The sequence below is a fragment of the Quercus suber genome, unplaced genomic scaffold (assembly GCF_002906115.3).
Source record: "Quercus suber isolate HL8 unplaced genomic scaffold, Cork oak 2.0 scaffold_159, whole genome shotgun sequence".
In the NCBI taxonomy this organism is placed as follows: domain Eukaryota; kingdom Viridiplantae; phylum Streptophyta; class Magnoliopsida; order Fagales; family Fagaceae; genus Quercus; species Quercus suber.
Window position 1 is genome coordinate 1,081,956 of NW_027069620.1, and position 26,867 is coordinate 1,108,822.

The 26,867-nt window shown below is 36.0% G+C and overlaps 3 protein-coding genes, 1 long non-coding RNA gene and 1 other non-coding gene across 5 annotated transcripts; 3 read left to right on the forward strand and 2 right to left on the reverse strand.

Annotated features, from left to right (window-relative positions):
* The first annotated feature begins 3,482 nt into the window (after positions 1–3,482).
* Positions 3,483–6,817, forward strand: LOC112007784 (beta-amylase). Its single transcript, XM_024040144.2, has 7 exons — positions 3,483–3,666; positions 3,867–4,265; positions 4,472–4,636; positions 5,210–5,473; positions 5,558–5,767; positions 6,141–6,380; positions 6,477–6,817. The coding sequence occupies exons 1-7, from the start codon at positions 3,595–3,597 to the stop codon at positions 6,525–6,527; spliced, it is 1,401 nt and encodes a 466-aa protein (XP_023895912.2). The 5' UTR covers positions 3,483–3,594; the 3' UTR covers positions 6,528–6,817.
* On the reverse strand, positions 6,763–9,286 carry LOC112007783 (putative pentatricopeptide repeat-containing protein At3g11460, mitochondrial). The gene has a single exon (XM_024040143.2). It carries the CDS (start codon positions 8,986–8,988, stop codon positions 6,853–6,855), a length of 2,136 nt encoding a protein of 711 aa, XP_023895911.2. The 5' UTR covers positions 8,989–9,286; the 3' UTR covers positions 6,763–6,852.
* On the reverse strand, positions 9,198–9,270 carry TRNAA-AGC (transfer RNA alanine (anticodon AGC)). The gene has a single exon. It is a non-coding gene; the product is annotated as a tRNA-Ala (tRNA).
* A 6,225-nt stretch (positions 9,287–15,511) lies between the features above and the next one.
* Positions 15,512–15,854, forward strand: LOC136061535 (uncharacterized). Its single transcript, XR_010630488.1, has 3 exons — positions 15,512–15,570; positions 15,697–15,715; positions 15,793–15,854. It is a non-coding gene; the product is annotated as an uncharacterized LOC136061535 (long non-coding RNA).
* A 282-nt stretch (positions 15,855–16,136) lies between these two features.
* LOC112007780 (uncharacterized) lies at positions 16,137–17,358 on the forward strand. Its single transcript, XM_024040140.2, has 5 exons — positions 16,137–16,194; positions 16,335–16,434; positions 16,510–16,596; positions 16,711–16,778; positions 16,967–17,358. The coding sequence occupies exons 1-5, from the start codon at positions 16,178–16,180 to the stop codon at positions 17,091–17,093; spliced, it is 399 nt and encodes a 132-aa protein (XP_023895908.2). The 5' UTR covers positions 16,137–16,177; the 3' UTR covers positions 17,094–17,358.
* Positions 17,359–26,867: the final 9,509 nt, after the last annotated feature.

Consider the following 26,867-nt stretch of genomic DNA (forward strand, 5'->3'; position numbering starts at 1 on the left):
TAAAGCCTACTAGAAATACTCCAACCACAAAACATATATAAGAACCGATAAACCATAATTCTTTAGCAAGAAAAATAAGGAGTCTTCCATAATTCCACTATAGAATATATAGTTTCATTCATTAATCTTCGATTTCCTCTTCTGCTACTTAACTAGCACATATATATAATATCATCAGTAGTTGAAACACATTAATAACCATACATATATAGCGACCATGGAAAGCATTCTATATTCAACACAAGGTGAGATGGGAAGGAGAGTACTGGGGCTTCACCATAGGCATATTCACTGGGAAACTCCATCCGCGAATCAAGTTAAAGGTGCACCAGCAGGAGAATTGCAAGTAAAGAGGGTAGGACTTAGTCATGCTCTTACTACATTCAATGCTGGTGGTGGTATAGTGAAGAGTCTCCAAGCTGTAGCGCCTGAGGTTTCGACCAGAGAACAACAACAAGAGGTAACGTACTTCTTGGATATCAATTTCTGCTATATCTAGATATCACAATAAGCTGTGGTCAGGACAACTCAGTGAGTGTGTGAAGTGAATTCATTAGCCTCCCACGTGTGTTCAAAAACTGTATTGTTTTAGTCTATCTTGGGGGACCGGTTATCCTTGTCATTTGGCAACAAATGTAATGTAGCTCAAAGAGACTAACATGACCCTAGAAACTAAAAACTCACAATGTTATCATACCCCAACCAATTTCATCTGTGCATGGCACCGGTGAACTAATGACCCAAATGGGATGGCAATGAGGCGGGGTGAGTCCAAAGGATGAGATTTTTGCCCCCGCCTCATATGGATTTGTCTTATTTCATTCCCGTCCTACCTGCATGATGGGGAAAATTTTCTTGCTCATCCTCGCTCTTTAGGCTTCTGCAAAGCCCCGCTACTGATAAAACTCTACTTCTTGTTAATTTGCTCACAATTATTATAATTTTTTTTAATAAAACATGTTTCGTTAATAAAAATATACTTGAAATTACAAATAAATTTATCTCATCAAATCAAGCTAATTTTTAGCAAAAATTGAATAATATTATTAAAGTGTTTAACATGACAATATCATAACGAAAACAAAATCATAATACAAAATCAATTATTCAATGATATATAGATTTGTTTATAATAAAGACAAAAGAAAATGTTAAAATTAGTATTTTATTCCAACCTTGCTAGAGAGAGAGAGAAAAAAAAAAAAAGAAAAAAAAAGAAAGAAAGAAAGAAAGAGAGGCAAAAAACATTGTTGGGTAGAATAAAATAAACTGATAATATGTTTGTTAATTTAAATAGTAGAGTTTTAGGGTATGAAAAATTTACAATTTAACCCTTATCAATGTGATGTGAGGTGGGGTAGGTTGGGTCTAAAAAGTCTAAACTCATCCCCGTCCCGCCTTACCCCATAGTGTAGGGCTAAAATCTAACCTCATCCTGCCCCACCACCTTTGTGGGGTGAAGAAAACTTGCATGGGGCGAAGTAGAGAAGGATAAAATCTAACCTCACCCCGTGGTACGGGGCTAAAATCTAACCTCATCCCTATCCCACCACCTTTGTGGGGTAGAGAAAACTTGCATGGGGCGAAGTAGAGAGGGGTAAGTCAAGTGGAGTAGGGCAAAATTGTTGTCCCACCAAATACGTATTTAGACTCTTTAATTAGATTGTTCAAGCATATCACGCGATTAAATTTGGTCAAATTCAATAAATTCTTTATAAAATCCTTTCAGCCCGAACTGGTTCCTTGAAATCGTTTGGTATTTTCTTGTACTTCAAGTCACTTATCTATCCAAGCCAAAAATGTCATTTCATAACTAGCTTAGCATTTTGGTCTTTTGAAAAAAAAAAAAAAAAAAAATTAACGAATACAATATCTTCCGTTGTACCTTAACGGCTGAAAAAAAAAAAAAAAAAAAAAAAAAATTAACGAATACAATATCTTCCGTTGTACCTTAACGGCTGAACTTATGTATATTTGGAAGAAAGTTATAAAAATTTAAAATGGTTTAAAAAAAGAAAATTCTTTTCAAATTTTGAATTGTTTTCCATAAAAATTGCCGTTAATGAATGAATTATTTCTACTTTTATTTGTGCTGACCTTCTATTTTATTTTTTTTCCTAATTTTATCTTTTGTAATGTGGGAACTAACTCTTATAATAGAAGTGCACCTCTTTATTATTCTTCATAAAGAAAGAGAAATGTTTATGTCCATAAAATTTTCACAATACTTTCACAACACATTGTAAAAAGTAAGTTATTATTGGTTCTAATTTGAACTCACATTTGAAATTACATTTTTGCCCACTAGTGATAGTCAATAACAACCTACCACTTAAGATATGTTGTGAAAATATTAGATATACACATTTCTCTTTCTTTGATAATAATAAGTTAAAGTCGTTCTTCTTTTATGTCTTGTCATATAGGCATTTTGTTTGAATATTGATTTCATATTTATATACTGTAACTTAAGGGTTTAATGATTAAAAATTAGGTAAACTATGTATTTGGTCTTTAAACTTTCAATTGTGCCAATTTAATCTCTAATATTTTAGTATTATGTCAATTTAGTTTTTATTGTTATTTTTTAGATGAAAATTGATAACACGTCAGATGGTCAAAATAAAAAATTAGCTTTCGTTGATATGACAATAAACTAAAATTTTATTTTGACCGTTTGACATGTCATAAATTTTCATCTAAGATATAACAATAAGGACTAAATTGACACGACATTGAAAGGTTATTGACCAAATTAACACAATTAAAAGGTTATAGACCAAATTGAAATATGTTATAAAGGATAAAGGCCAAATATGAAGTTTACCTTTAAAAATTTTGGTATGAAATAATTGTTCAGCTCTTAAATTATTTTTGATATAAAAACATTAATAGAAGTGATACAAAACAATGAAACACATGTTCAATTGAGAAAGTAACAAAAAAATATGATTTTCTTTACAAAGATAGTTTTACGACAACAAACTTTACAAATTAAACTAATTAAAACCTACAAAAATATAACTTCATTCAATTGTATAACTTCATTCAATTGTGAAAAAGAATATATTCAACTCCAACTACAAGTGGAATATATTGAACGTACAAGTGGAGTGGTCCAAACTCCAAATGTCACGAAAAAGATGATCATCTGTTTTTTTTTTTTTTACAAAATTTTTATTTTTGGTGAGAAAATAATGTTTTTTTGCGCCGAAAGTAATGAAGTGAAGGGCCTATCTTCCATCTCGGCTATCAAGGCAGAGTGTGTCAGATTTGAGATGGGGATGGTCCCCTCTCTGTGTTAAAAGAATCAGCCCGGCCCAGTGGCAACATTGTGGGTTGCCATCTTCCATTTTGGTTTTTAGTTCACCACTTAAGCCTCAGACTCCGAATAACTATCCATTTATCGCAAGATAAGGTGCCATATCAGTAGAAAATGATATACTATATATGTATAAATATCAAAGGATGCAAGACTGTGTAGTAAGTTGTGACACTGACATCTCACATTAGCAACCAATAAAGAAAACGAATTGTGGAATCTCCATTTCCCTTATCTTGTAGAGTTCCTATAACTTTTCTCTTAATCAAAAAATGCAGGCTTCTTCTCTCACCTACAATGAAAAGATGCTGGCAAACTATGTCCCAGTCTATGTAATGCTCCCGGTAAGTCTCAACCAAATCCTATACACTAAACATTATTATTTTTCTTTTTTACAGATACAATATAATTTTAATTTATAGCATCCGTTCCATGACAATCGCTAGATACAATAACGTTTGATCTATGTATTCTAAGATGATATTAAAAACTAATATGTGCTAATATATATTTATATAATATTTACTCTTTCTTTGCGCAATAGTTGGGAGTTGTTACAATTAATAATGTCCTGGAAGACAAAGCCGGGATTGAGAAACAGCTCAAGGAGCTAAGAGCAGCTGGAGTGGATGGGGTAATGGTAGATGTCTGGTGGGGGATCACTGAATCCCAAGGACCTAAGCAGTATGATTGGAGTGCTTATAGGAGCTTGTTTCAAATAGTCCAAGAATGTGGATTGAAGTTACAAGCTATAATGTCATTCCACCAGTGTGGGGGTAATGTAGGAGATGTAGTTAACATCCCACTGCCACAATGGGTACTGGACATCGGAGAATCAGACCCTGATGTCTTTTACACCAATCGCTCAGGTAACAGGAACAAGGAGTACCTCAGTCTTGGTGTGGATAACGAGCCTCTCTTCGATGGACGAACTGCTGTTGAGGTAATCCTACTTCACACTATCGGACTAGACTACTTGCATCCACAGCCTTCCATTACTGTAGTCTCCTCAGGGTTTTTGAAACTGTCAAATATATGTTCTATAATAAAAATTTGGACTTGCTATATATTAGATTTGAAATCCATCTAATTACATGAATGTCTGTTATATACTGACGCCATGTTAAAATTGATTATTGAACCATACAGATATATGGAGACTATATGAAGAGCTTCAGAGAGAGTATGTCAGATTTTTTTGAAGATGGACTCATAATAGACATTGAAGTGGGGCTTGGCCCTGCGGGGGAGCTAAGGTATCCCTCTTATCCACAAAATCAAGGATGGGTTTTCCCAGGCATTGGAGAATTTCAGGTGAGATTGTTTTTTGTTGCTTGGAAGTCCTTGAGCAAATATTTAAGGAGTAGGTTTTCGCTTTTATGTAAGTGCACACGTGAGGCAGGAAAAAGGGCTCTAATACCAAAGATGATGAAGCACAAAATTCTGAGAGTATTTGAGAGGAAGAAAAAAAAAAGATCCGCTTAGAAATCAACATTTAGGGTTTTTTGGAATATGGGAAAAGGAAAACAGAACTTAAGAATCAACACTTACGATTGCCTAAATCATCACCATGCTATAGGAGGAATTCAATAGAGAATTTATTTACCTAATCAAGCAGAGCAATACTGAACTTTGGGGTCTTTAAATAGGGTTCCAAGTTACATTAGTGAAAGAAATGATCTAACTTTCTGAACAAGTTAGGAAATGAAAATAAATTCCAAACCAAGTATGAAAGTAAATAATAATGGACCAGTTACAGAAAGGAAAATAACAATTAAATCCTAGAAAAAAAAAGCGTAATATATATCAATCTAGTCCAACTAGCAGTACAACCATGTGATCTTTGATGTTTCTAGCACTTAGCCACATACTAATTAAATGTTGCAGTGCTATGACAAATATCTCAAGGCAGAGTTCAAAGAGGCTGCAACAAGTGTAGGCCATCCAGAGTGGGAATTGCCAGATAATGCAGGGACATATAATGACACACCCACATCTACAGAGTTCTTTGGACCAAGTGGTACATACCTTACTGAGAAAGGGAAGTTCTTCTTGACTTGGTATTCTAACAAGTTACTAAGCCATGGTGACCAGATCCTGGATGAAGCAAACAAAGCTTTCCTAGGCTGTAAAGTCAAGTTAGCAGCCAAAGTATACCTCATCATATTGTAACCTTCGTATATTACCATCCACCATCTTTAATCAATGAAATGATTCACACTTCATCGTGAACAGGTCTCCGGAATCCACTGGTGGTATAAAGCTGATAATCATGCTGCAGAGCTTACTGCAGGATACTACAACTTGAAAGATAGAGATGGGTACCGACCCGTAGCAAGGATGCTATCCAGGCATTATGCCATTTTGAATTTCACATGTCTTGAGATGAGGGACTCTGAACAAAGTTCTGACGCCAAAAGTGGACCTCAGGAACTTGTTCAGCAGGTAAAAACTTATAAATTCAACCCGTTTTAAGACTTCCCTTCTCATGTCTATTATTTTCTGATGAGATATGTTGTTTGGTGTTATGAGTTGTTTTAGATTTTTTTCATGTTGCAAAATTCTTTTTCATATATATATATATATATATTCCTTTGTTGACTGTTAAATACTATGGGAAATATGAAGTTACACACACACACACAGAGCACCATGCCTAGCATCTCAAGATGCTTCTCACCAAGTTCTAGTCTTTAATTGAAGTATATTTTGTAAAGAAAAGACATTTTTTTATTAATGAAATTTATAGAAAGACCTTCAATAAATGTTGAATAAATAAAAAAATCACATTGGCACAATGTTGCACATGCATTTTCAGGTTTTGAGTGGAGGCTGGAGAGAGAACCTAGAAGTTGCAGGAGAGAATGCACTTCCAAGATATGATCGTGATGCTTATAATCAAATCCTCCTAAATGCTAGACCTAATGGTGTCAACAAAGAGGGCCCACCAAAACTACGGATGTATGGGGTGACATATCTTCGCTTATCAGATGATCTATTGCAGAAAAATAATTTCGACATATTTAAGACATTTGTGAAGAGGATGCATGCCAATCAGGTGAGTAATTATCATAATTACATACTTCAAAAAGTATATGCTCCTTCAAAATTGAAATGATCAAATGCTCTCTCTCTCTCTCTCTCTCTCTTATAGGATTACTGTCCAGATCCAGAAAAGTACAACCATCACATAGGTCAATTGTAGCGATCGAAACCAAAAATGCCAATTGAATATCTGCTAGAAGCAATTGAGCCAATGGAGCCATTCCCATGGGACAAAGAAACAGATATGAGTGTCGGTGGTGCACTTTCTAATTTGATAGACAAGATCTTTTCTATATTTAAGTGAGAACATGGCCAAATGTGAAGAGAAGCAGCAGTTAAAGAATAAAATAAAAGAGTTGGTTCTGGGGAAAAAATAAACATCCATAGTGGCAATGTTGAAACAAGTGTTGGGTATCTGCTTTTCAAATAAAAGATCTGTATTTTCATTTCTGTATCAAATGTACAATTATTGCACATAGTATAACTCACCAATAATCAGAGCAAGAGCAAGATCCATCTTTAAAATGGTGAAACCTACGGATATCTCTCATGATAATCTCTCGACACATGAGCTTAGAAATTAGTTTTGTCACTGTGTGGCAATCTCCACATGTGCGAAGATTCTTAGTTATCCTGATTATGGTCCCTGGACCTGTGTTAATAAGAGCAAAAGCAATAGCCAGTCTTTCACTGTGATCCCAAAGCATCTTCTCCTTTACTTCTTTGTCAACATCATAAAACACTGAATTTGTATCAGGCTTGTATCCAGCCTCCTTCAGTTGCTGTTTTAAGTCCTCTAACTTGGCATATATATACTCTGTCTGTTGGTGTGACCTATCTCCAACTAAGAACCGATGAACCTTCTTATCTACCTCGACAAAGCTGCAGCCTGGTGGTTTTTTCAGTCCTTTCTTTCTCACCATGGCTCTTATCCTTTCAACATCACCCCACCGTTTCTCTGCAGCATAAATATTGGAAAGGCAAACATAGCTACCCACACCTTTAGGGTTCATTTCAAAAACTTTCTGTTCCAGGATTTCCGCTAAATTCATATTACGTTGCAGCCTGCAGGCAGAAAGTAGTGCAGCCCATATATCATCAGTAGGAACAACTTCCATACTTTTGATAAGCTCGTATGCTTCATTTAAGTGCCCTGCTCTACCGAGAAGATCCACCACACATGAATAGAGAGCAGGAGTAGGCTTAACATTGTACTTGGTGGTCATTCCATGGAATATTTGTCTGCCCTCATTTACTAGTCCTGCATGACTACATGCCGACAAAACTGAAGTAAGAACACCCTCATCTGGACAAACATTGTCTGCTATCATGGCATGAAAAATGGTGATAGCCTCTCTTCCCCTCCCATGAACCCCATATCCTGTAACCATAGCACTCCAAGAAACCAAATTCTTTTCGGGCATCTCATCAAAAACACAACGTGAAGAAGCCAAGCTTCCACATTTAGAATACATGTCTAGAAGGGAAGTTCCCACTATGGTATTCACACCAAACCCTTTCTTAACAAGATATGAATGAATAGATGTGCCAAATTGTAAGGCCATGATCTGATCACAACCTCCAAGAACAGTTACAATAGTCACTTCATCAGGCAGTGCCCCTTCTGTAACCATTTTGCAGAAAAGTCTTAAGCACTCAAAAGCATCTCCACTCTGCTCATGACCTGAAATCATAGAATTCCATGAAACTGTATCTTTCAACTTCACCTCATCAAATAGTCGCCTTGCGTAAGCTATAGAGTTACAACTACAATACATTTCAATAAGAGCATTTCTCAAAAATTTGTTTGACATTTCAGCATTGTGTCGGACACCATACCCATGTACGCCTTTCCCTAGCTCCAAGGCCATCAGGCCAGTACAAGCAGAGAGGAGACCAAGCAAAGTAGTCCCATCTACAGTCATTCCAGCTTTTTCCATCATATCAAAAACCACCAAAGCCTCTTTCGGGCTCTCATTTTTCACATAGCCCGAGATCATAGTATTCCAAGAAGTTGAATCTCTCTCAGGCATTCTATCAAACAACATCCTCGCCATCCCCATATCCCCAAACTTCATGTACATGGCAAGCAGAGAATTACCCACATAAATATCTGAGTCCAACCCACTAACCACGGCCTCACCATGAACCCTCCTCCCAATTTCCACAAGCAACAAATAACCACAGGCCTTAAGAACAAAAGGGTAGGTGAACTTATCCGCCTTCCAACCAAAAGCCAACATTTCACGGTACAAAACAATAGATTTGAAAGAAGAAGAGCCGCCATTACAAGCATAACCCCTGATCATGGCATTCCACAAGAATAAATTTTTGAAATCAATCCCATCAAAAATGAACTGGGCTTGGGGCATACGGCCACAACTGGCATAGAAGGCAGCCAGTTTGGTGCCGAGATAAGTGTTGTTTTGAAGAGTGCCAGAAGTAGTGATGTGGGCATGGAGTTGGTGGCCTTTAGTGAAGGATTTGGCGTTGGTGAGGGACTGTAAGATGGTTCCGCATTGCAGAGAGGTGAGTGGGAAATGGGTGGTGGTAGTGGTAGTGGTAGTGGTAGCGGTGTATAAAGAGTGCTTGAGGAGTTTGTGAGTGAAAGAACCATTCATGAAGGAGAGTCAGAGGAGAGAGAGAGAGAGAGACTGAGAAGTAAAGAGCTATGGACTATGATGGAATGGGTAGTGTGGCTCTGTGTGAGAGTGAGAGTGAGGGAGAGAGAGAGCCTGGTGGGTATTTCAGTTTGTTCCTTCTGCTACTGAGACAAGACGACGCCGTTTTAGTCGGAAAACCCGAAAAAGGGAAAGAAGAAAAAGGAAAGTGGAGATGCGGGGTATCGATCCCCGTACCTCTCGCATGCTAAGCGAGCGCTCTACCATCTGAGCTACATCCCCATGCGTGATTTTACATCGACATAATTAAATTTTGAAAACGGGACATTTTGTTGTCTCTCAGAGTCCAAAGGAATCTGATGGTCTTAAAATTTTTTGTTTGATGGATCCGATGGTCGAATTAGGTTGTACTTTTCTGCACTAGGGACCTTTTTGAATTTCTTCTTGTTTCTATCGAGTTTTTTTCTTTTTGGTAAATAGAGGTTACATTACCAATTCAAATGTATAGATTTATTATTATTATTATTATTATTTTGTTTTAATTGGAGCGCAATTAAAATTTAATTGAAATTTTGATTTCTTCTCTTTTTTTTAAAAAAAAAATTTTGGTTGAATTATTTTCTTTTATGTGATTCTTTTCTTTTCGAGAAAAGCCATATTTTTTCAACAATTTTTTTTTTTTTTTCATTTGATAAAACACTGATAATTCTCTCAAAATTTTATTTTCAATATCAGAACATATGTAATAAATGTCATTATTATCCCTAATTAAAAANTGGTTGAATTATTTTCTTTTATGTTTTGAAGTTTTTATGGTCATTATACATGTGATAGTCCTTTTTTTTTTTTTATAAAGTTTCAACCAATGCGTCAGTTCCTAATAATAGTTCTTTATCATTAGACCAAGGTACTAGGGATGGTGTGGGTTCCAGTTAGCTCAACTGGTAAAGTCTCTGATGGTTGTATAAGAGATCTGGGGTTCAATCCCCGCCTACACCAAAAACTGATTGGTGTCTTGGTCTGATAATAAAGAGCAATTATCAGGAGCGGACGCCATAGGTTGAAACTCTCTAAAAAAAAAAAAAAAGGTACTAGGGATGGTAATGGGCTGGGCGGGGCTGGGCCGAAGGATGGGGTCTTCGCCCCTGCCCCGCATGGATTTTTCTTGCCCCATCCCCACTTCGCCCCGTATGACGGGGAAAATTTCTTGCCCCATCCCCGCCCCTTAAGGCCCTGCGAAGACCCGCCCCATCCCGTAAAACTTTATTTGTTGTTAATTTTCCTTACAACTATTACCATTTTTTCAAATAAAATGATATGTTTTAATAATAATAAAAATATACTTGAACCCAGTAAATGTTATAAATTACTAAGTATTGTGCATTTTTTTTTTTTTTTACTTCGAAGATAGAATTATATTGAAAAAAGCGACTGAAGCCCAAAAACTTACAAAAAGCGAGGATACTATGCAACAACAACCCTCCAAAAATAGAGAAGGGCGGGCAGGGCTTCCGCAAGGGCCTCACCCCTCTTCCCGGTCAAGATAGATGGGAAGGGGCCCTATCAAGTAAAGGCCATAACAGCCTCTTTATTTACGTACGTACACCTTTCTTTCAGGGTGGGGCCGCCCTTCCTCCTGCTAATCGGCCATTCCGAACCTGTCTGTCTTTCCCACCCCATTCCATTCAATGGAGGACTTCTAAATTCTTGCGATTCCCAGCCCCCTTAGCTTCTAATTCTTATATATATATATATTTATAAGAATTAGAAGCTCCCCTTTCTCTAATAATAAAGTAAGGCTATGAAGCCCTTCCTTCAGCTGGTTTGGCTTGCCCCTTGTATAGGTTGGAGCTATGAAGCTTACCTTTAGAGAAAGGAAAAGGGCTTTTTCAGCTTGCTGCTCGCTTCCGAGAGGCGAAGGGAGCCTGACTTACTTACGCTTTCCAAGCCTGGCGCGAAACGAAGGGATTGGATTTCACCTATGATCAGATCAGTGGGCAACCATAGTTTACTTTTTTCGTGGTGTTGTTGACGTTGTTGAAAAGCGAATTTTGAAGTAGGCCTCGCTTTTCGGAGCTGCTCCCAGCTCACACTATGGTGGAGGAGTGCCGTGAAGATCTAGGAATGTGAGCAGTACGAGCTGAAAGGCTCCCATACTGTTTGGAGGGCAGGGGCATAGATGCCAAACAAACCTGACCCCTATCTATCGTCGTAGAAGCTGTTCCTAGGAAAGATTATGGTTCTCGGGTATCCAATCAATTAATCCCCCAAACCGGGGAAGCTTAAGCGAAAAATGAAAGAGTAGGGTGAGGGATAAGGGGGAAGCCACTAAATGATGGAAGGCTCCCCTCGCTCGCTCTAACGCTCCTTTAGTAGACAGCGAGTGGAGTGCATAAGCCCTTTTGAGATAGAGGCGAGTACTACACGAGCTCGTAAGTCAAGTACGGAACGAGCCTTGTCTACGAAGCAGAGCGACCTCGTCTTGCTTGCTTCTGGCGAAGCTTCTAGCACTAGATAATAGGCATTCTTGTATGGTAGGAATACTACTTTTAGGCCGACCATTACATAGGAGCGATAGCGAAGCCAAGCCGTATAAAGGCGAGCAGCCCTTATAACAATAGCAAACGGCCTACTTATAGCCCTATTTTTCCCCTTTATTCGGGGACTTCAACGGGCCTTACAAGCTCATAAAATGGCAATTCTTCACCTTTTCCTCAGACAGTGGGAATTCATTCTATTACTTGATTGACATTGACAGATATGTGTACCACACCAAACAAGCAATATGCCGATATGCTTGATGTACCAGCCAAGCCAGCTCGACCGTATACAGTATAAGGGATTCGCCTTTGCCTCAGACAGAAGAACAACGATTGAACAGGACAGGACAACCGGGAAGGGAAGCCTGACATAGATATTGATTTGAACAAAGGAACTGAAACCGATACCAGAAACCAAACAAGAGATGGAATTCCAGATTGAACAGATGACCGACCTACAATAAGACGAAAATCGAATTCCTAATTCATTCTCTAAGACGAACTAAAGGGATGTCTCTAAGCAGCCAAGGCCAAGAGCAAGCAGGAGTAGTCCTATCTGCCTAGAAGGATTCGATAAAGAGAATGTGAGTAGGCAGGAGATCAATAGACACAGAAAGAGAAGACCAAAAGGCAGAAGGCACTCAGTTGTTTATGTGAAATCAAGGAGCAGCAGGTTACACTTTTACACTTTCCCGAAGAGAGCTCAAAGCAATAAGATGAAAGATGAGAAATGCTAGTAGATGAAAGATGGGATGAGACGCTAGCCTTAGCGCAGAAGATCAATCATTGAGCCTTAGCCACTACCGAGCAGCAATGGAGGATCATAAGACTTGAGAGATGATCCCTACTTGAAAAGGCGGAGACAATACCTCTTGTTGCGACAAATCGAGTTTCAAAAGCCCATTTATCAATCACATTTTCAGGCACACCAGTCAAAGAGCCATCGGACCCATGAAAGTCCCCTTTTTTTACTAATATACACGGGCTTCTGAGAGGATTTTTTAATCAACCAAACCTGCAACAGAGTCCTTAATTTCTACCACTTACAAGTTGAGAGATGTTCCATTCCCAATGGCAGAAGAAGGATGCAAACTGGAAGGACTTGGATAAGATATTCTTCACTTGGACAGGAGATGCAGCGCGCTTAGCGCCGGAAAGATCCCTCTACATGGGTGTGCTATAAAACTAGGAGAAGAACAGAACTAAACGGATAAATTCCTTTGACCGGTCGTTTCGACTTCCAGTTCTTCTGGATTGCTAACGTGGTTCGATGACGCCGACGAAGGGAACCAGCGGAAAGGCTCTCAAAGCAGGCGCGTGCATAGGCAGACTCATAGGATAAGGCTGTGACGGTGATCTTCCAACATAGGGAGAGCTCCTTTATAAATCATTGATAAAAGGAGCTACTCGCCTATTGGAGATCACCGCACGCCTATTCTATGAGTCTGCCTATGCACGCGCCTTGCCTTTGAGAGCCTTTCCGCTGGTTCCCTTCGTCGGCGTCATCGAACCACGTTAGCAATCCAGAAGAACTGGAAGCTCGAAACGACCGGTCAAAGGAATTTATCCGTTTAGTTCTGTTCTTCTCCTAGTTTTATAGCACACCCATGTAGAGGGATCTTTCCGGCGCTAAGCGCGCTGCATCTCCTGTCCAAGTGAAGAATATCTTATCCAAGTCCTTCCAGTTTGCATCCTTCTTCTGCATTGGAATGGAACATCTCTCAACTTGTAAGTGGTAGAAATTAAGGACTCTGTTGCAGGTTTTGGTTGATTAAAAATCCTCTCAGAAGCCCGTGTATATTAGTAAAAAAAGGGGACTTTCATGGGTCCGATGCTCTTTGACTGGTGTGCCTGAAAATGTGATTGATAAATGGGCTTTTGAAACTCGATTTGTCGCAACAAGAGGTATTGTCTCCGCCTTTTCAAGTAGGGATCATCTCTAAGTCTTTATGATCCTCCATTGCTGCTCGGTAGTGGCCTAAGGCTCAATGATTGATCTTCTGCGCTAAGGCTAGCGTCTCATCCATCTTTCATCTACTAGCATTTCTCATCTTTCATCTTATTGCTTTGAGCTCTCTTCGGGAAAGTGTAAAAGTGTAACCTGCTGCTCCTTGATTTCACATAAACAACTGAGTGCCTTCTGCTCCTTTTGGTCTTCTCTTTCTGTGTCTATTGATCTCCTGCCTACTCACATTCTCTTTATCGAATCCTTCTAGGCAGATAGGACTACTCCTGCTTGCTCTTGGCCTTGGCTGCTTAGAGACATCCCTTTAGTTCGTCTTAGAGAATGGAATTAGGAATTCGATTTTCGTCTTATTGTAGGTCGGTCATCTGTTCAATCTGGAATTCCATCTCTTGTTTTGGTTTCTGGTATCGGTTTCAGTTCCTTTGTTCAAATCAATATCTATGTCAGGCTTCCCTTCCCGGTTGTCCTGTCCTGTTCAATCCGTTGTTCTTCTGTCTGAGGCAAAGGCGAATCCCTTATACTGTATACGGTCGAGCTGGCTTGGCTGGTACATCAAGCATATCGGCATATTGCTTGTTTGGTGTGGTACACATATCTGTCAATGTCAATCAAGTAATAGAATGAATTCCCACTGTCTGAGGAAAAGGTGAAGAATTGCCATTTATGAGCTTGTAAGGCCCGTTGAAGTCCCCGAATAAAGGGGAAAAATAGGGCTATAAGTAGGCCGTTTGCTATTGTTATAAGGGCTGCTCGCCTTTATACGGCTTGGCTTCGCTATCGCTCCTATGTAATGGTCGGCCTAAAAAGTAGTATTCCTACCATACAAGAATGCCTATTATCTAGTGCTAGAAGCTTCGCCAGAAGCAAGCAAGACGAGGTCGCTCTGCTTCGTAGACAAGGCTCGTTCCGTACTTGACTTACGAGCTCGTGTAGTACTCGCCTCTATCTCTAAAAGGGCTTATGCACTCCACTCGCTGTCTACTAAGGAGCGTTAGAGCGAGCGAGGGGAGCCTTCCATCATTTAGTGGCTTCCCCCTTATCCTCACCTACTCTTTCATTTTCGCTTAAGCTTCCCGGTTTGGGGGATTATTGATGGATACCGAGAACCATAATCTTTCCTAGGAACAGCTTCTACGACGATAGATAGGGGTCAGGTTTGTTTGGCATCTATGCCCCCTGCCCAAAAAGTATCATCAGGTACAAAATTATGAGTGTCTCTAATGCTCATATGGATTCACAAAAATTATGTGAATAAAAACTTAAAAAGGAATATTGAAGTCATTTTGATGATTCAATAATAAAGTTTTGAGGTTTGAGTAGTTCCCGCAAAACCTATTTAAATATCTAAATTATATGTATATAAATCCTCTTGTTCTACTAGAAGGAATCAGCCAGAGAAATTTTGTGTTATATAAATCTTGGTAAAATAAAACTTTTCTACAAACTTTCAAATCCTGTAACTGTAAGCTAGACCCTAGAAAAATTTTACGTTTTAGCTTTTCTAGATAATCAACAACTTTCCCAGAAAATCTTACTACAAATGACTTCAGAAAAATTATGAATTGAGGAATCTTTGACAATTGTCAAATTACCCTAACAATATTCTCTTTTGCATGGCCTGAACAAATTAATGCACCGTCCTTTCCTTATCCTATAAACTCCCTTTATTTACTCAATGTACTCAAGAACAAATTGTTTTCCATCTTTTCTTCTTGTGATTGACAATGGTTCGCAAGAAGGTCATTGTGAAGAAAATTGAGAATCCTAGCTCGCTTCAAGTAACATATTGCAAGCGTAGGGATGGAATTATTAAGAAGGCTTCTGAATTAGCAGTTTTATGTGATACAGATGTTGGTCTTGTGATGTTCTCTCCTACTGGTCGATTGAATAGCTTTGCAAGTAATGGAAGGTTGATTATCAATATTAATTTTTGAATACTTGGTTTATATCTCTTTCTTCCTGTATTGTGCTATTGTTTCTCAAATTCTTTTTTTGAGATGATTTTTGTCTATCTTTTTGTAGGATTGAGGATATCTTTCTTCGTTATATTGACCGGCCTAATGAATTACGAGGAGGGTGTGTTTTGAAAATGTTTCTGATTTTATTTGTGGTTTGGTTTAACCTGAATACTTTATTTTTAAGCTAAGTTTGTTTTATTTTTTTTTTCTTTGAATAACATAATACTGTTGTTTGATTGTGCAGGCCTATTGAGAATGAAGAGGTAATTACCACACTTTCTTTTCCCCCTCTCTCTATATGGGCAAACTTACCTTGCTGTGTTATAATTTCTACTTGTAGTGTTTATATCGAAGCCTCAAGAATTCGAAGTATGAAGGAGAAATCCTGGAAAAGATAGCGAAGTATGACCTTTTCTTTTCTCTCTCTCTCCCAGACACATACACAGTAGCACAGACCTTTAGCAATTTATGCATGTCTTTTCTTCTGACATTTTTTTTCTTCTCTTATTCTCTCTTATCTCTCCATCGAAATGATTCACAAACTGGTAATGGCATGACAAGCTCAGACTTAAGGTAGCATTTGAATTATTTACAGTTTTAGCCTTACAAGAGTGTGCTTTTCATGAGTAACCAAAAAAATTACACGTAAGTACATGATTTTTCTCTGTTTGGCTTTATAGACTCTTGGAAAAGAACTCCATGATCTCAATCAGCTAGAAGATGAAATGCAGCAAAAAATGAGGTCAAATTTTCATTTACCTTAATATTTTCAAATTTACTTTGTAGAATTCACATAAATATGTGAACGTGATTTATCATAGGTTTAAGAATTCTGACATTAATTGAGTTTATTTGTGTGAACATGGAAAAAAAAAAAAAAAGGTACTACAATCCAGATGTAGAGAAAATCACCTCGATTTATGATGCTCTAGTGCACCAGAAGTTTCTTACTAATGCTATTCAACGTATTGAAGAGATGAAAGTGAGTATATTCATCACGGCTCACTTATTTCTTGGTGTCAAAGTTGGAATTAACAATTTTTCTTCTCCCTTTTAGCAGGCAAAGCTGCTTGGTAAACAAATTGTTCCACTGGAACCTGACAGCATTGAAGTAGGGAAGGAAAAGGAAAGTCAATCAAGTGAAGTAAGAGAAAGATAAATAAACAAAAGCTACTATAAACTTCTACACCAATATTCTCAATTAATGTAGCTGTTTTGTGTAAAATGTGTTAATCATTTCAATGTATTTTACCCGTAGGTACCTGTTCTTGATATAAAGGATTCAAATTTTATGGCTGAAGAGTCTGTAGATTCTAATGGAAGGAGGTATTGAGATTTTATTTCTTGAATTTAGTCTAATTTTTTCATAGATTATCAACATTTGTACTTCTGGTTTATCGGCACATTTTAGCATTGTAAATATGCATATATAGCCATAAGTCACCAACTGTTAGAAAGTGAGGTTCAAGGCGTCTCAGATTTGGTAATTGAGCTTTTGCTATTCTGTTCTATAGGAATCCAGTGATGGAAGATCATCACCAGCAAAAGACATGCTCACTTGGGGGGCCGCACCTTAGTATTGACTACCTGAAAACCCAAAGTAACTGGAACCTTCAATGTGGTAGCACATCCCAAGGTTGACATTATGGCAGCTTTCATGGTTTTAAATTACAAGCAGTAGGATTAGTATCTGTTACTGAGTACTGTTGTGGTTTTGTAGCCCCGTTTCTCTAAATATGTTGAATGTGGAACATGATTTACCATATAAATCCCCAAAACAAAAGAGGTGTCTAGAGGTTTTGAGAATTGTAGTGATCTGTTTAATGCATCTTTCTTGTGACAATTCATTTTTGTTTTCCGGGCCAATGGCAATGGAAGCTGTCATGAAAAATAATAGCAAGCCCTAAAATGGTGTCATTATAAGAAAAATTTTCCTTGTGGTTAATGGCTCTAATCATAAATGATTCCAAAATGATATTGTCAGGTCGTTATTGTTGACTTGATACGCGTGCGTTGGGTTGTGATTGATGTGTTCTTAAACCCCGATTCGTGTTGGTAAGTCAAGTCCGCTACTCATGTCATGTTATGATTTATGAATGCAATTGATGACGGCTACTGGTGAATTATTGATCATGCCATATGAATGTAACAAATAGAGAGAGTGTAAGAGGGAATCAATCATGATTAATAATTTGCATTAATGAGTGATAAATGAGAGAAGGTAGAAATAAGTGAGGAAAGAGAAAAAGAGAATTTGCATTAATAAGTATCATAAAAAACTTCTTTCCTCATAAAAAATACTTAAAAACACAAATAAGTTCATATTAGATTTTGATTTGAATTCTTGCACCATGAATTGCATCTTTGGGCCAAATTTTCAACACCAACAAGCTTACATATACCATGAGAATGAAACCTATATTTGGGGGAATTGCAATAGGACCTCTGGACCTTTTATGGTGTTGTATTAAGATCTTTAACTCTTTCCGTGTTGGTACTCAAACAAATAAAAAATTATAGAATACTTAAAAAGTGCTATAAATGAGCACTCTTTTATCTCACATAAATAGTAAATCTCACAATCAATTTCATTAAAGGATTTTTCTAAAGGATGCCCTAAAGGCATTTATTAAGAAAATATTTTAGAAACTTTTTTAGGGGAAAAGAAAACAATTGATTTTTTTGACACATTTTTTTCTTATAAAAGTTGTATTAAAACTTTCCTAAAATGATTTTTGGTACCCATTAACCGGGCCCTTTAATTAATGTGACAAGCTATTTTGTCAGTTTTAGGCTCAATTGCTACCATCGCATTGCCCGTAACTCTCTACAAGAAAAAACAAAATCGCTCGCTCACCAAAAGAACAATGAAAAAGGATTAGAGATTCGATTACGATTACACATTATATTGCTATGGTGGAAAAAGGAAAGGATTAGAGATAGTGGGAAGATTTAGAGAAACAATGTTGGTTACTCTTTGAGGGATTGATAACAAAGCTCAACATTTAGAGAAAGACAAAGATTCAAGATATGAAGATGTAGAAGAATGAAAACAATTGTTGAATCTGTTAGGGATTTAGGCCTTGATTGTGGCAAGTTACCAAGTTTTACAATCAAGATGAGTTTTAATCCAATTATGCTCGAAAACCAATTGTGACTCAAGGAAAACCAATGGAACAACTTGTCCCACAATAAAAACCACTGGGAGAGTTTAACCTCTCAACCCTAAGGTAAAACATAATCCACTAGAATAGAATGAAAGTTTTAAAATATACTTTACCCTAAATCTACTAGTACCCCATGCTCCCCACGTAGTCACAAATCCACAAACACTTCTATTATAGACTTTAATGAACATGAACCTACTACTCATGACTTCAAGTACCAACTTGAAGGTAAGTACCAACTTGAAGGTTTGTACCAACAATTTCGGTGTAACTAGCTTGTAGCAACTTCACTTCAATCACTAGATCTTTAGAACTTGAGTTAGATCTTCGGTTGACGCCTTAAGATGATCTTGGAAGATCTCCAATGCTTGTGTACAAAACATGCCTCTCCAAAAGTCTTGAAAAACATGCTCTAGGATTGCTTTTATATTTGAGTTGAAAACCATGGAAACCTTTATCAAACTTTTGAAAGAAACATAACAATGAAACAAAACCTGCACGTATCTTGATTGATCAAGATTTAGACTTGATTGGTCGAGAATTGTGAAAAAACAAAACACCTGACCCGCTAACCCACCCAACCCAATCCATGCTGGTCTATTAAGTGAGACATGTGGGGTTGGGTGGGTCAAATAGATAATTTAGTGGGTTGGCTTGAATAACGGGTTGAGATAATTCTAACCCACCATAACCTGACCTATCCACCTATATATAGATATGTTGCAAAATTCTACCTCACATACACACCCACTTTATTTCTCTCATCTCTTTCTCTTTCTTTTTATTTTTTCATTTTCATATTTCTCCTCCTAATAAACTCCAACCACTCTATTTAAGATTTTAATATTATTTTTACTCTATGTACATGTCTAATTTAAGATTCTGAGATATTTTTATTTTTACTGTGATAAAATTTTAGTCATTCTAATAAAAATAATGTAGTATTTGTGATTATTTTTAATAAAAATTTCAATTATTTATTTCAATTTTTTTTTATTTGAGGGAAGAAACTATAATCCAATTTAATTGAAATAATTTCATTTAGCTAATTGCATTTGTCAATCCAATCAACCTGCTCAGCCCAACGAGTTGAAACTATTAATTTTTTCAACCGATTCATTAGATTTATAGATTAGTGGGTTGGCGGTAGATTGGAATTTTCCTAACCTGCCATTGGTGGGTTAGTTAAAAATATTACCTTCCACCCACCCAATCCAACCCATGCACACCCTAGTTGGGATGGAATCAAGTTGGAGTTGAGATTCTAGAAACTTTAGGTCTTTTGTTGCTTGAACCTTGGCTTGTCTTGAACTTGAACTTGGCTTCAAACACATTAAGGGTATGTTTGGTAATTGATTTTTCCCCTTATTTCTTGTTTTCAACAACAATTTTCTATTTTTGAGACTAAAAAACTTGTTTGACAACTCAAAATGGACAGAAAACAAAAACTATTCTCAAAATTCAATTTGTGAAAGAAACTAAAAATATGCAAAATGCTGTTTACAGTTTCTAGTTTTCAAAAGTCAATGAAAACACGCATTTGATTTAATAAATCAGTCTCATTTAATGAGTTAGCATCAGAGTTCAAATCCTAGTAACAACATATTTTAGTATTTTCTATTTTTTTTTTCTTCAAAAAACTTTTTTTTTTTAATTTCAATTAACCAAACATGTTTTTTATTTCAAAAATATAAGAATTTTTTTTTCTTTATATTCCTAAAAACAAGTTTTTGAAAAATAGAAAACAAAAACTATTACCAAACATAACCTAAGATTCCTATTTTTGATTACACAAAGTCATGGTTTGCCAACCTAGTCGTTGTGGTTTCAAGGCCTTATTTACACAAATTGTAGGTATCTTTCAAGATTGAAGAAACAAGAGTGAATGGTTAACAATATAACATATTTTGGAACTTTACCCATCAACTTAAGTTTCAAAATGTGTTATATTGTTAACCACTCACTTCAATCTTGAAAGACACCTACAACTTGCTAATTCATATCCTAGAAAGCATATTAATGCCTCTTGGGAATTGATTAAAACATAAACTTATAAATTGATTGAGAGAAAGAAAAACTCAAGAAGCCTCACAACTCACAAGCAGAGCAATAAAAAAAATGAATTTGTCCTTTTAAAAAAAATATAAAAAATAATATCACCACACATCATTGACTTGATGATTACTTCACAAGTACTTGTAGGGTTAGAGGTGTGAGGGGGCAAGGGCTAGAGTTTTCAAGTTTCTAGGAAAGAATTTCATACGAATACACTAAATTAGGCTAGAATAGTTTTATCTCAAATAAAAAATAATAATATTAATAATAAATGACTTTAATTTGATCCCAATTAATGAAAGAGAAAGGGAAGATTAATTGGAACATTTGTAACAATCTTACAGAACTGTGAAAATAAATTGAAAGTTCGTATTTTATCTCAACAGACACATACTGGCATCGAGCTGGCATGTTAAACCAAATTTGATTTATATTAATAAACAAAATGGGTCCGTATGACGCTAACATTATATTGGGTCTCCAAATATGCTAACAAAAACGCTTGTTTGTTTAAAAAAAAAACGCTTGTTTGTTTCAAGTCAACTGTTCCTTAGACATCTTCCTAAAAAATAAAAAATTGTAAACAATCCTTTGTGTAGTCACAACTCACAACTACATTTCTATCAAAAAAAGAAAAAGAATATCAATTATGTGGTCACTTACTCACTTTTTCCAAAACGGCATAGAGATATAAACATGTGTAGCATGACCCAAAAATAAATAAATAAGAAAATAATAAAGAAGTCTCATCTATATTATAATTTATTTCTAAAAAGTTTATAAGTGGACTCATTTTTAAGCTAACAATGACATGCCATCTTTTTAATATTTTCTTTGCATTGGTCTAGAATAGGGTTGGGAGGCCATTAAACTGGTATAAATATCCTCTGAAATCAATTAACATATTTGCCCTATCAAAGATATATATATATATATATATTAACATATTGCCTCTGTTGGCCGGCTTCAATTAAAACATGTTTTCTTTTTTAATATTTGATAGTTGTACTTTTTCACCCAAAAAAAAAAATTTAAGTTAAATATTTATGTAAACTTTTTTTTTTTTTAGAGAGAGAGAGAGAGAGAGAGAGAGAGAGAGAGAGAGAGAGAGAGAGAGAGAGAGAGAGAGAGAGAGTGAGAGAGAGAGAGAGAAAGAGGTGGCTGTTGTGTTGCATCTCTTAAGAAGAATCTACCCTGTACATTTTTTTTGATATGTAATCGACAAATAACAAAATAGATGTACTACATTTAGAGTATGCACATTTGGGAGATTAAAAGTAAAGGAAAATGAGAAAATGAACCCACCTAACGTTTTTTGCTCTCCCTCTTGATGTTGACTTTTCTATGATCTTCCAAAATCAAATTTATGTACTCCTCAAAGCCCTATAAGGCATAAAAATTAACATTTGACCAAATTTACATGTATTCACTTAAAATTGTGAAAGATGCTAAAAATTAGATTGATATCAACCTTTTAACCAAAATTCAACATTTTAATGATTGCACATCAATCAGCAATTTTGCCATTATTACTTGCAACATATATCTTTTTATTTGTGACAAATATGGTGCAATTCTGGCCATCAAATTTTACTCAAAAGCCAAGATCAGACAACCTTCATCCTACATTACTCTAGGAAATCTATAGAATTACCCTAAAATAAAAAAGAACATGCCACAGCCATGGATAGGAGGCAGAACCAAAAAAAAAAAAACATACATATTAACAAAGATTTCAAAGTTCTCATGATGTAAATTTGACAATATCACCTCTAAAACTGCTTAATATACATAACATATAGCAAAAATGTTCATCATAAATGTGATTAAAAAACTCAAGCACTAAATTACAACCTTCTGCACAATATATATATCTTTTTTAAAAGACTGTCTTGGACACATTTGATCTTCAAAACATTATAACAGGGAATGCTACAAAAATTTGGAATGATTTACCTATATATAGCTTAACCATACTTGCTACTCCATATAATTCAAATCAAGATGTTTGATTTTCCCCCTCATCACTCAAACAGATTATCAACTAAAATTTTAAGAATAGCATTACATGCAAAACCCAGAAAAGCCCAACATTTAAAAGGACGAAATAATCAATAATTAAAAGTCTTTAAAAAACATTACCATTATCATGCAATACCCAGTACAGCCACTTGTAATAAGCACTATGAGAAGCAAATATACAACAAAATACCATTAAATAGAATAACAAGTCATCAAGAATATACCTTCTTTTCTTTTTAAAACCGCACCATCTGGCATCGATGTGGACGCAAGAACTTCTTCGTACACAAATGCAAACGCAAATGCAAGTTATAAGTTGAAGGAGACAAACAGGTTAATAACTATGTAGGTTGTCAAACATGATCATTTGAAAGCATTAGAATATATGTTTTAAGGGTAACAATTCCTCAAATTAAATTTGTTCAAGGAACTTATAGAATCAAGACCAATCCTATAGATTATAAAGAAAATTAAAATAAAAGACATTGCGATAACAAGTTATGTCCGCCTTAAGTAATGTGTTCCAAGTTTGAGTCTTGAAATCAGCCTAACCCACCTCTTCCAAACTTTTTTTTTTTTAAATTTTTAAATTTAAATAGTAAATATCTATCACATCAGTAACATTAATCATATATACAAATATGGAATGATATTCTTATCAAATGAGATCATATCTCCATGACGGACTTCGGCTTTGACCCTATTCTTCCTCAACCTCTCCCAATTGAGATATGGCATTTTCCCTACAATAAAAAATATACATGATGTAAACAGAAGCTAAGGAGAGACAAAAGCATTAAGAGAACAGAATAAGCAATCTTGTATCATAGAGGAAGACCAAAATATATTGCAATGAAAAGCAAGTATACCTGTACCAAAACCACCACAATGGTGGAAGCTATGACTTTTGTGTGTACCAGTAAACAACAACATCTTGCTACAAAGAGTTTAAATTGTTTGTTAGGAGGATATTCTTCCTAGTAATATCAGGCTTTACAATTTTGTCAACAAAATTCACATATATTTATATATAGAGATATATATCACTAATCAAACAACAACTTTTAAGTGTGACTTTTTCCAAGAAAAGGAAGTGATATATAGGGAAAAAAATTTAGAACCCAAATGGCATTGATTTAAATAGGAAATTTTTTTTTCCCAAAATCAAAGCTAATCTGTAAGGTTGAATTTAATTAACCATCTTGTTGGATTTATTCCGTGCCAAATTTGCTTGTATTTAGCATTTAGTAACCCTGCATTTAGGTGGGAATCTTGTAAGGGTAGTGAGTGAGAGAGCGTGAAGAAATACTCAATATTGTGCAAAGAAACAGGGACTCGTGACTAGATCTCACGGGTGACTCGCAGCTTGCAAGTCGCCAGAAGTTGCACACGTGCCAAGCATGTTAGAAGCTGAAGAGTCGCACCGGCTGTTGCACTACAGGACAAAAGTCCTAAGCTGGCCAGGCCGTTAGCTTGCAGCTTGAACTCGCGACTCAACCTAGTCACGAGGTCAAGTCGCAAGAACACCTTGTTTGGGAAAAACTGAAGTTTCACATTCCATTCTCATCTTAGTATAAATACCCCTCATTCCCACAAAATGTAAAGAGCTTCCAAAGAGAATTTTGAGAGAGAAACCCTAGAGAAAAACAAGATTGCCTCATTCCCAATCTTCACTAAGAGACTCTTCAAATTCCTCTACTCTCTTCCTCTTCATTGATACATCCTTGAGAGGTTCTTGACTAAATCCTTTTCTCACCACACCCACATCTGTGAGAAGGTCTTTTGGTGTAAGCGAAGCAGTTTGGAAGGGACCAATGGTTATTGGTTGATGCTATGGGCTATAGCAGAATCCGGTAAGCTAGAGAAGAAAAAGGTTTGGCGCAACCTCGTTGGAGCAAGAAGCTTGGAGGGCTTAGGTACCTGGATAGATTAGGCTTGGAGGGTCTATTGCTGTTCATGTATCCTAACTAAATTTTCTAGTGGATTATTGATTTCTTGATAGGCGGCGGAGAAGTTTTATGTCGAGTGCTTCAGTTTCTTCTTCGATAACACATCGCGTGTTGTCCTTGTGTTTGCATCTCTCTTCTTTTTATCTTTGCCTTTTATTTTCTATTGTGAATGTGATTATAATTGGCTAAGTTTGTTTATCAATTCTTTGTTTGGCTTATGTTCATGTTCCGCACATTAATTGTTTGATAATAAGCTCGAATTGATAATTTGTAATTGGGGGTTTAAACGTTCATAATGTTTTCAACGCTATTCGAACTTTCATAATCTACAAAAATCTGTAAGACCAAATCAAACACAAAGTCAATAATTTATCTAAATTTTTTTAATCTAACCAAAGAATTAGACAAAGATGTAACACATCCTTAGAAGCATAGACAATTGAGAGAGAAATAATCACTTTAAAATCAAGTTCAATCCTAAACAATGAAAAGAACATAAGACCTAAGATTAAGATGCAAAACCCTTTTTTTTCCCTTAGTCCCAATATCAGCAAATCTATATTAATCATTAAAACATAAACTAATGCAAAGTTAATCAAAATTAAATAACTGGATAAAATATTTTTACAAAAAAACAAAAGGAAGATATAATACCTGAAGGTCAGATGTCATTTCCAAACTTTTCAAGGGCTTCATACTCCTTCATCTCCACCTCTACTTTTACCTCTACCTCTACTTTTTCCACCATTGCTATAGCTTCTAAAACACCAAAATAACCAAACCTCCTAAAATGAAGTCATTCATTGCAATCTTTTTAAAATTAAGTCATTAAAATAATAGCAAATGACTAACAACAAGATCCTTTTGAAAACCAATTCTAAATAGTTCAAGGCTTCCAAAATTTGAGACTTTCAAGTTTCTTTTAGATTAGATAACTCTAAGTTGGGCTGATTATGCTCTTTTGGTAGTATTGCCTAGCAGATCTACTGTTCAAACATTACAATGGTTCCAAATCAACCCTTCAATATTCTATCATCAATGTGAAATTCAACCAGTAGCTTCAAAAAGAATTTGATTTACAAAGTAGGCCACTTACCTTTATTCGGGTCTCTTTCAAAGACAAAAATCGGTCAAGAGCATTTATGAATATAATAAGTCTTGGAGATAATTCAGTGATATAACAATAAGGGAAGTGACAGCATAAATAAAATCTAAATGCATCTTATAGGGAGTAACAATTAGTATAGCTACTCCTTTTGGAATTTGGATCAAACATATCTTTGCAACTCTCCATATCATTTTAAATCACAATCATATCATTGAAAAAAATTATAACACTATAGGAAGAAACTATACAATGTATAAAAAAGAATTGAAATGGAACAGAGCTGATATTCTACAAAATTACAATAGAAATTGCTACGGACAGAGAGGAAAAAAATTAGCAATTGAAATCTATAATTGTAGCAAACCCTAATTAGGAACCCCAAATTCCCAAAACTAATTAAAACCCCAAATAAAAAATTTAGTAGTTTTCTCAATGTCCTTGAGCCTCAAAGTCATTTAGATTTTGTCCTAATTCAAGAATGTTCAAAAACTATGGAAACAAAAACCACAAATTATTCATAAGCAAATAGATTAGGACAACAACAACAAAAAAGGAAGAAGATAGGGAAGATTGAGGATTCAAGGTGATCTTACCAAGGAGTTCTTGAGAAATTGAACTGGGAGATTTTGGGGCAACACTCACTTTTGAGTATCGAATCAAAGAGAATGTCTTTACACATATTAGGGCCTAACTTGGGTGTGCAAACTGTAATGGTGAGAGTTAGTGGTGGTCAGTTCTTGAAGAGGTTTAGGGTTTTATCGGGTTTGATTGAAAAACAAATCAGAGGATGTTGAAAGGGTAGAGAAGAGAGATGAAGGGGAGAAATAGAGAACAAAGAAGAGAAGGGGAATTGTGTTCAGAGTTGGGTTATGGGGAAGGAGAAGAAAAATTTTGGGTATCGGGTTTGATTTTCACGTGGAAAATAGGATTTTTTTTTAGAATATAACTATAAAACCCAAATAATATCATTAGTTAGGCAACGTTTTAAACATATTTGGTTTCTAACAATTCGAGTTCAGAGGAGTCGATTTTTGGGTTAAAAAATCGAGTATATTGTACTAGAGTTTCTTGTTTTGCCAGCAGCTGAGGTGGCAAAGTGTCCACGTAGGCTAGA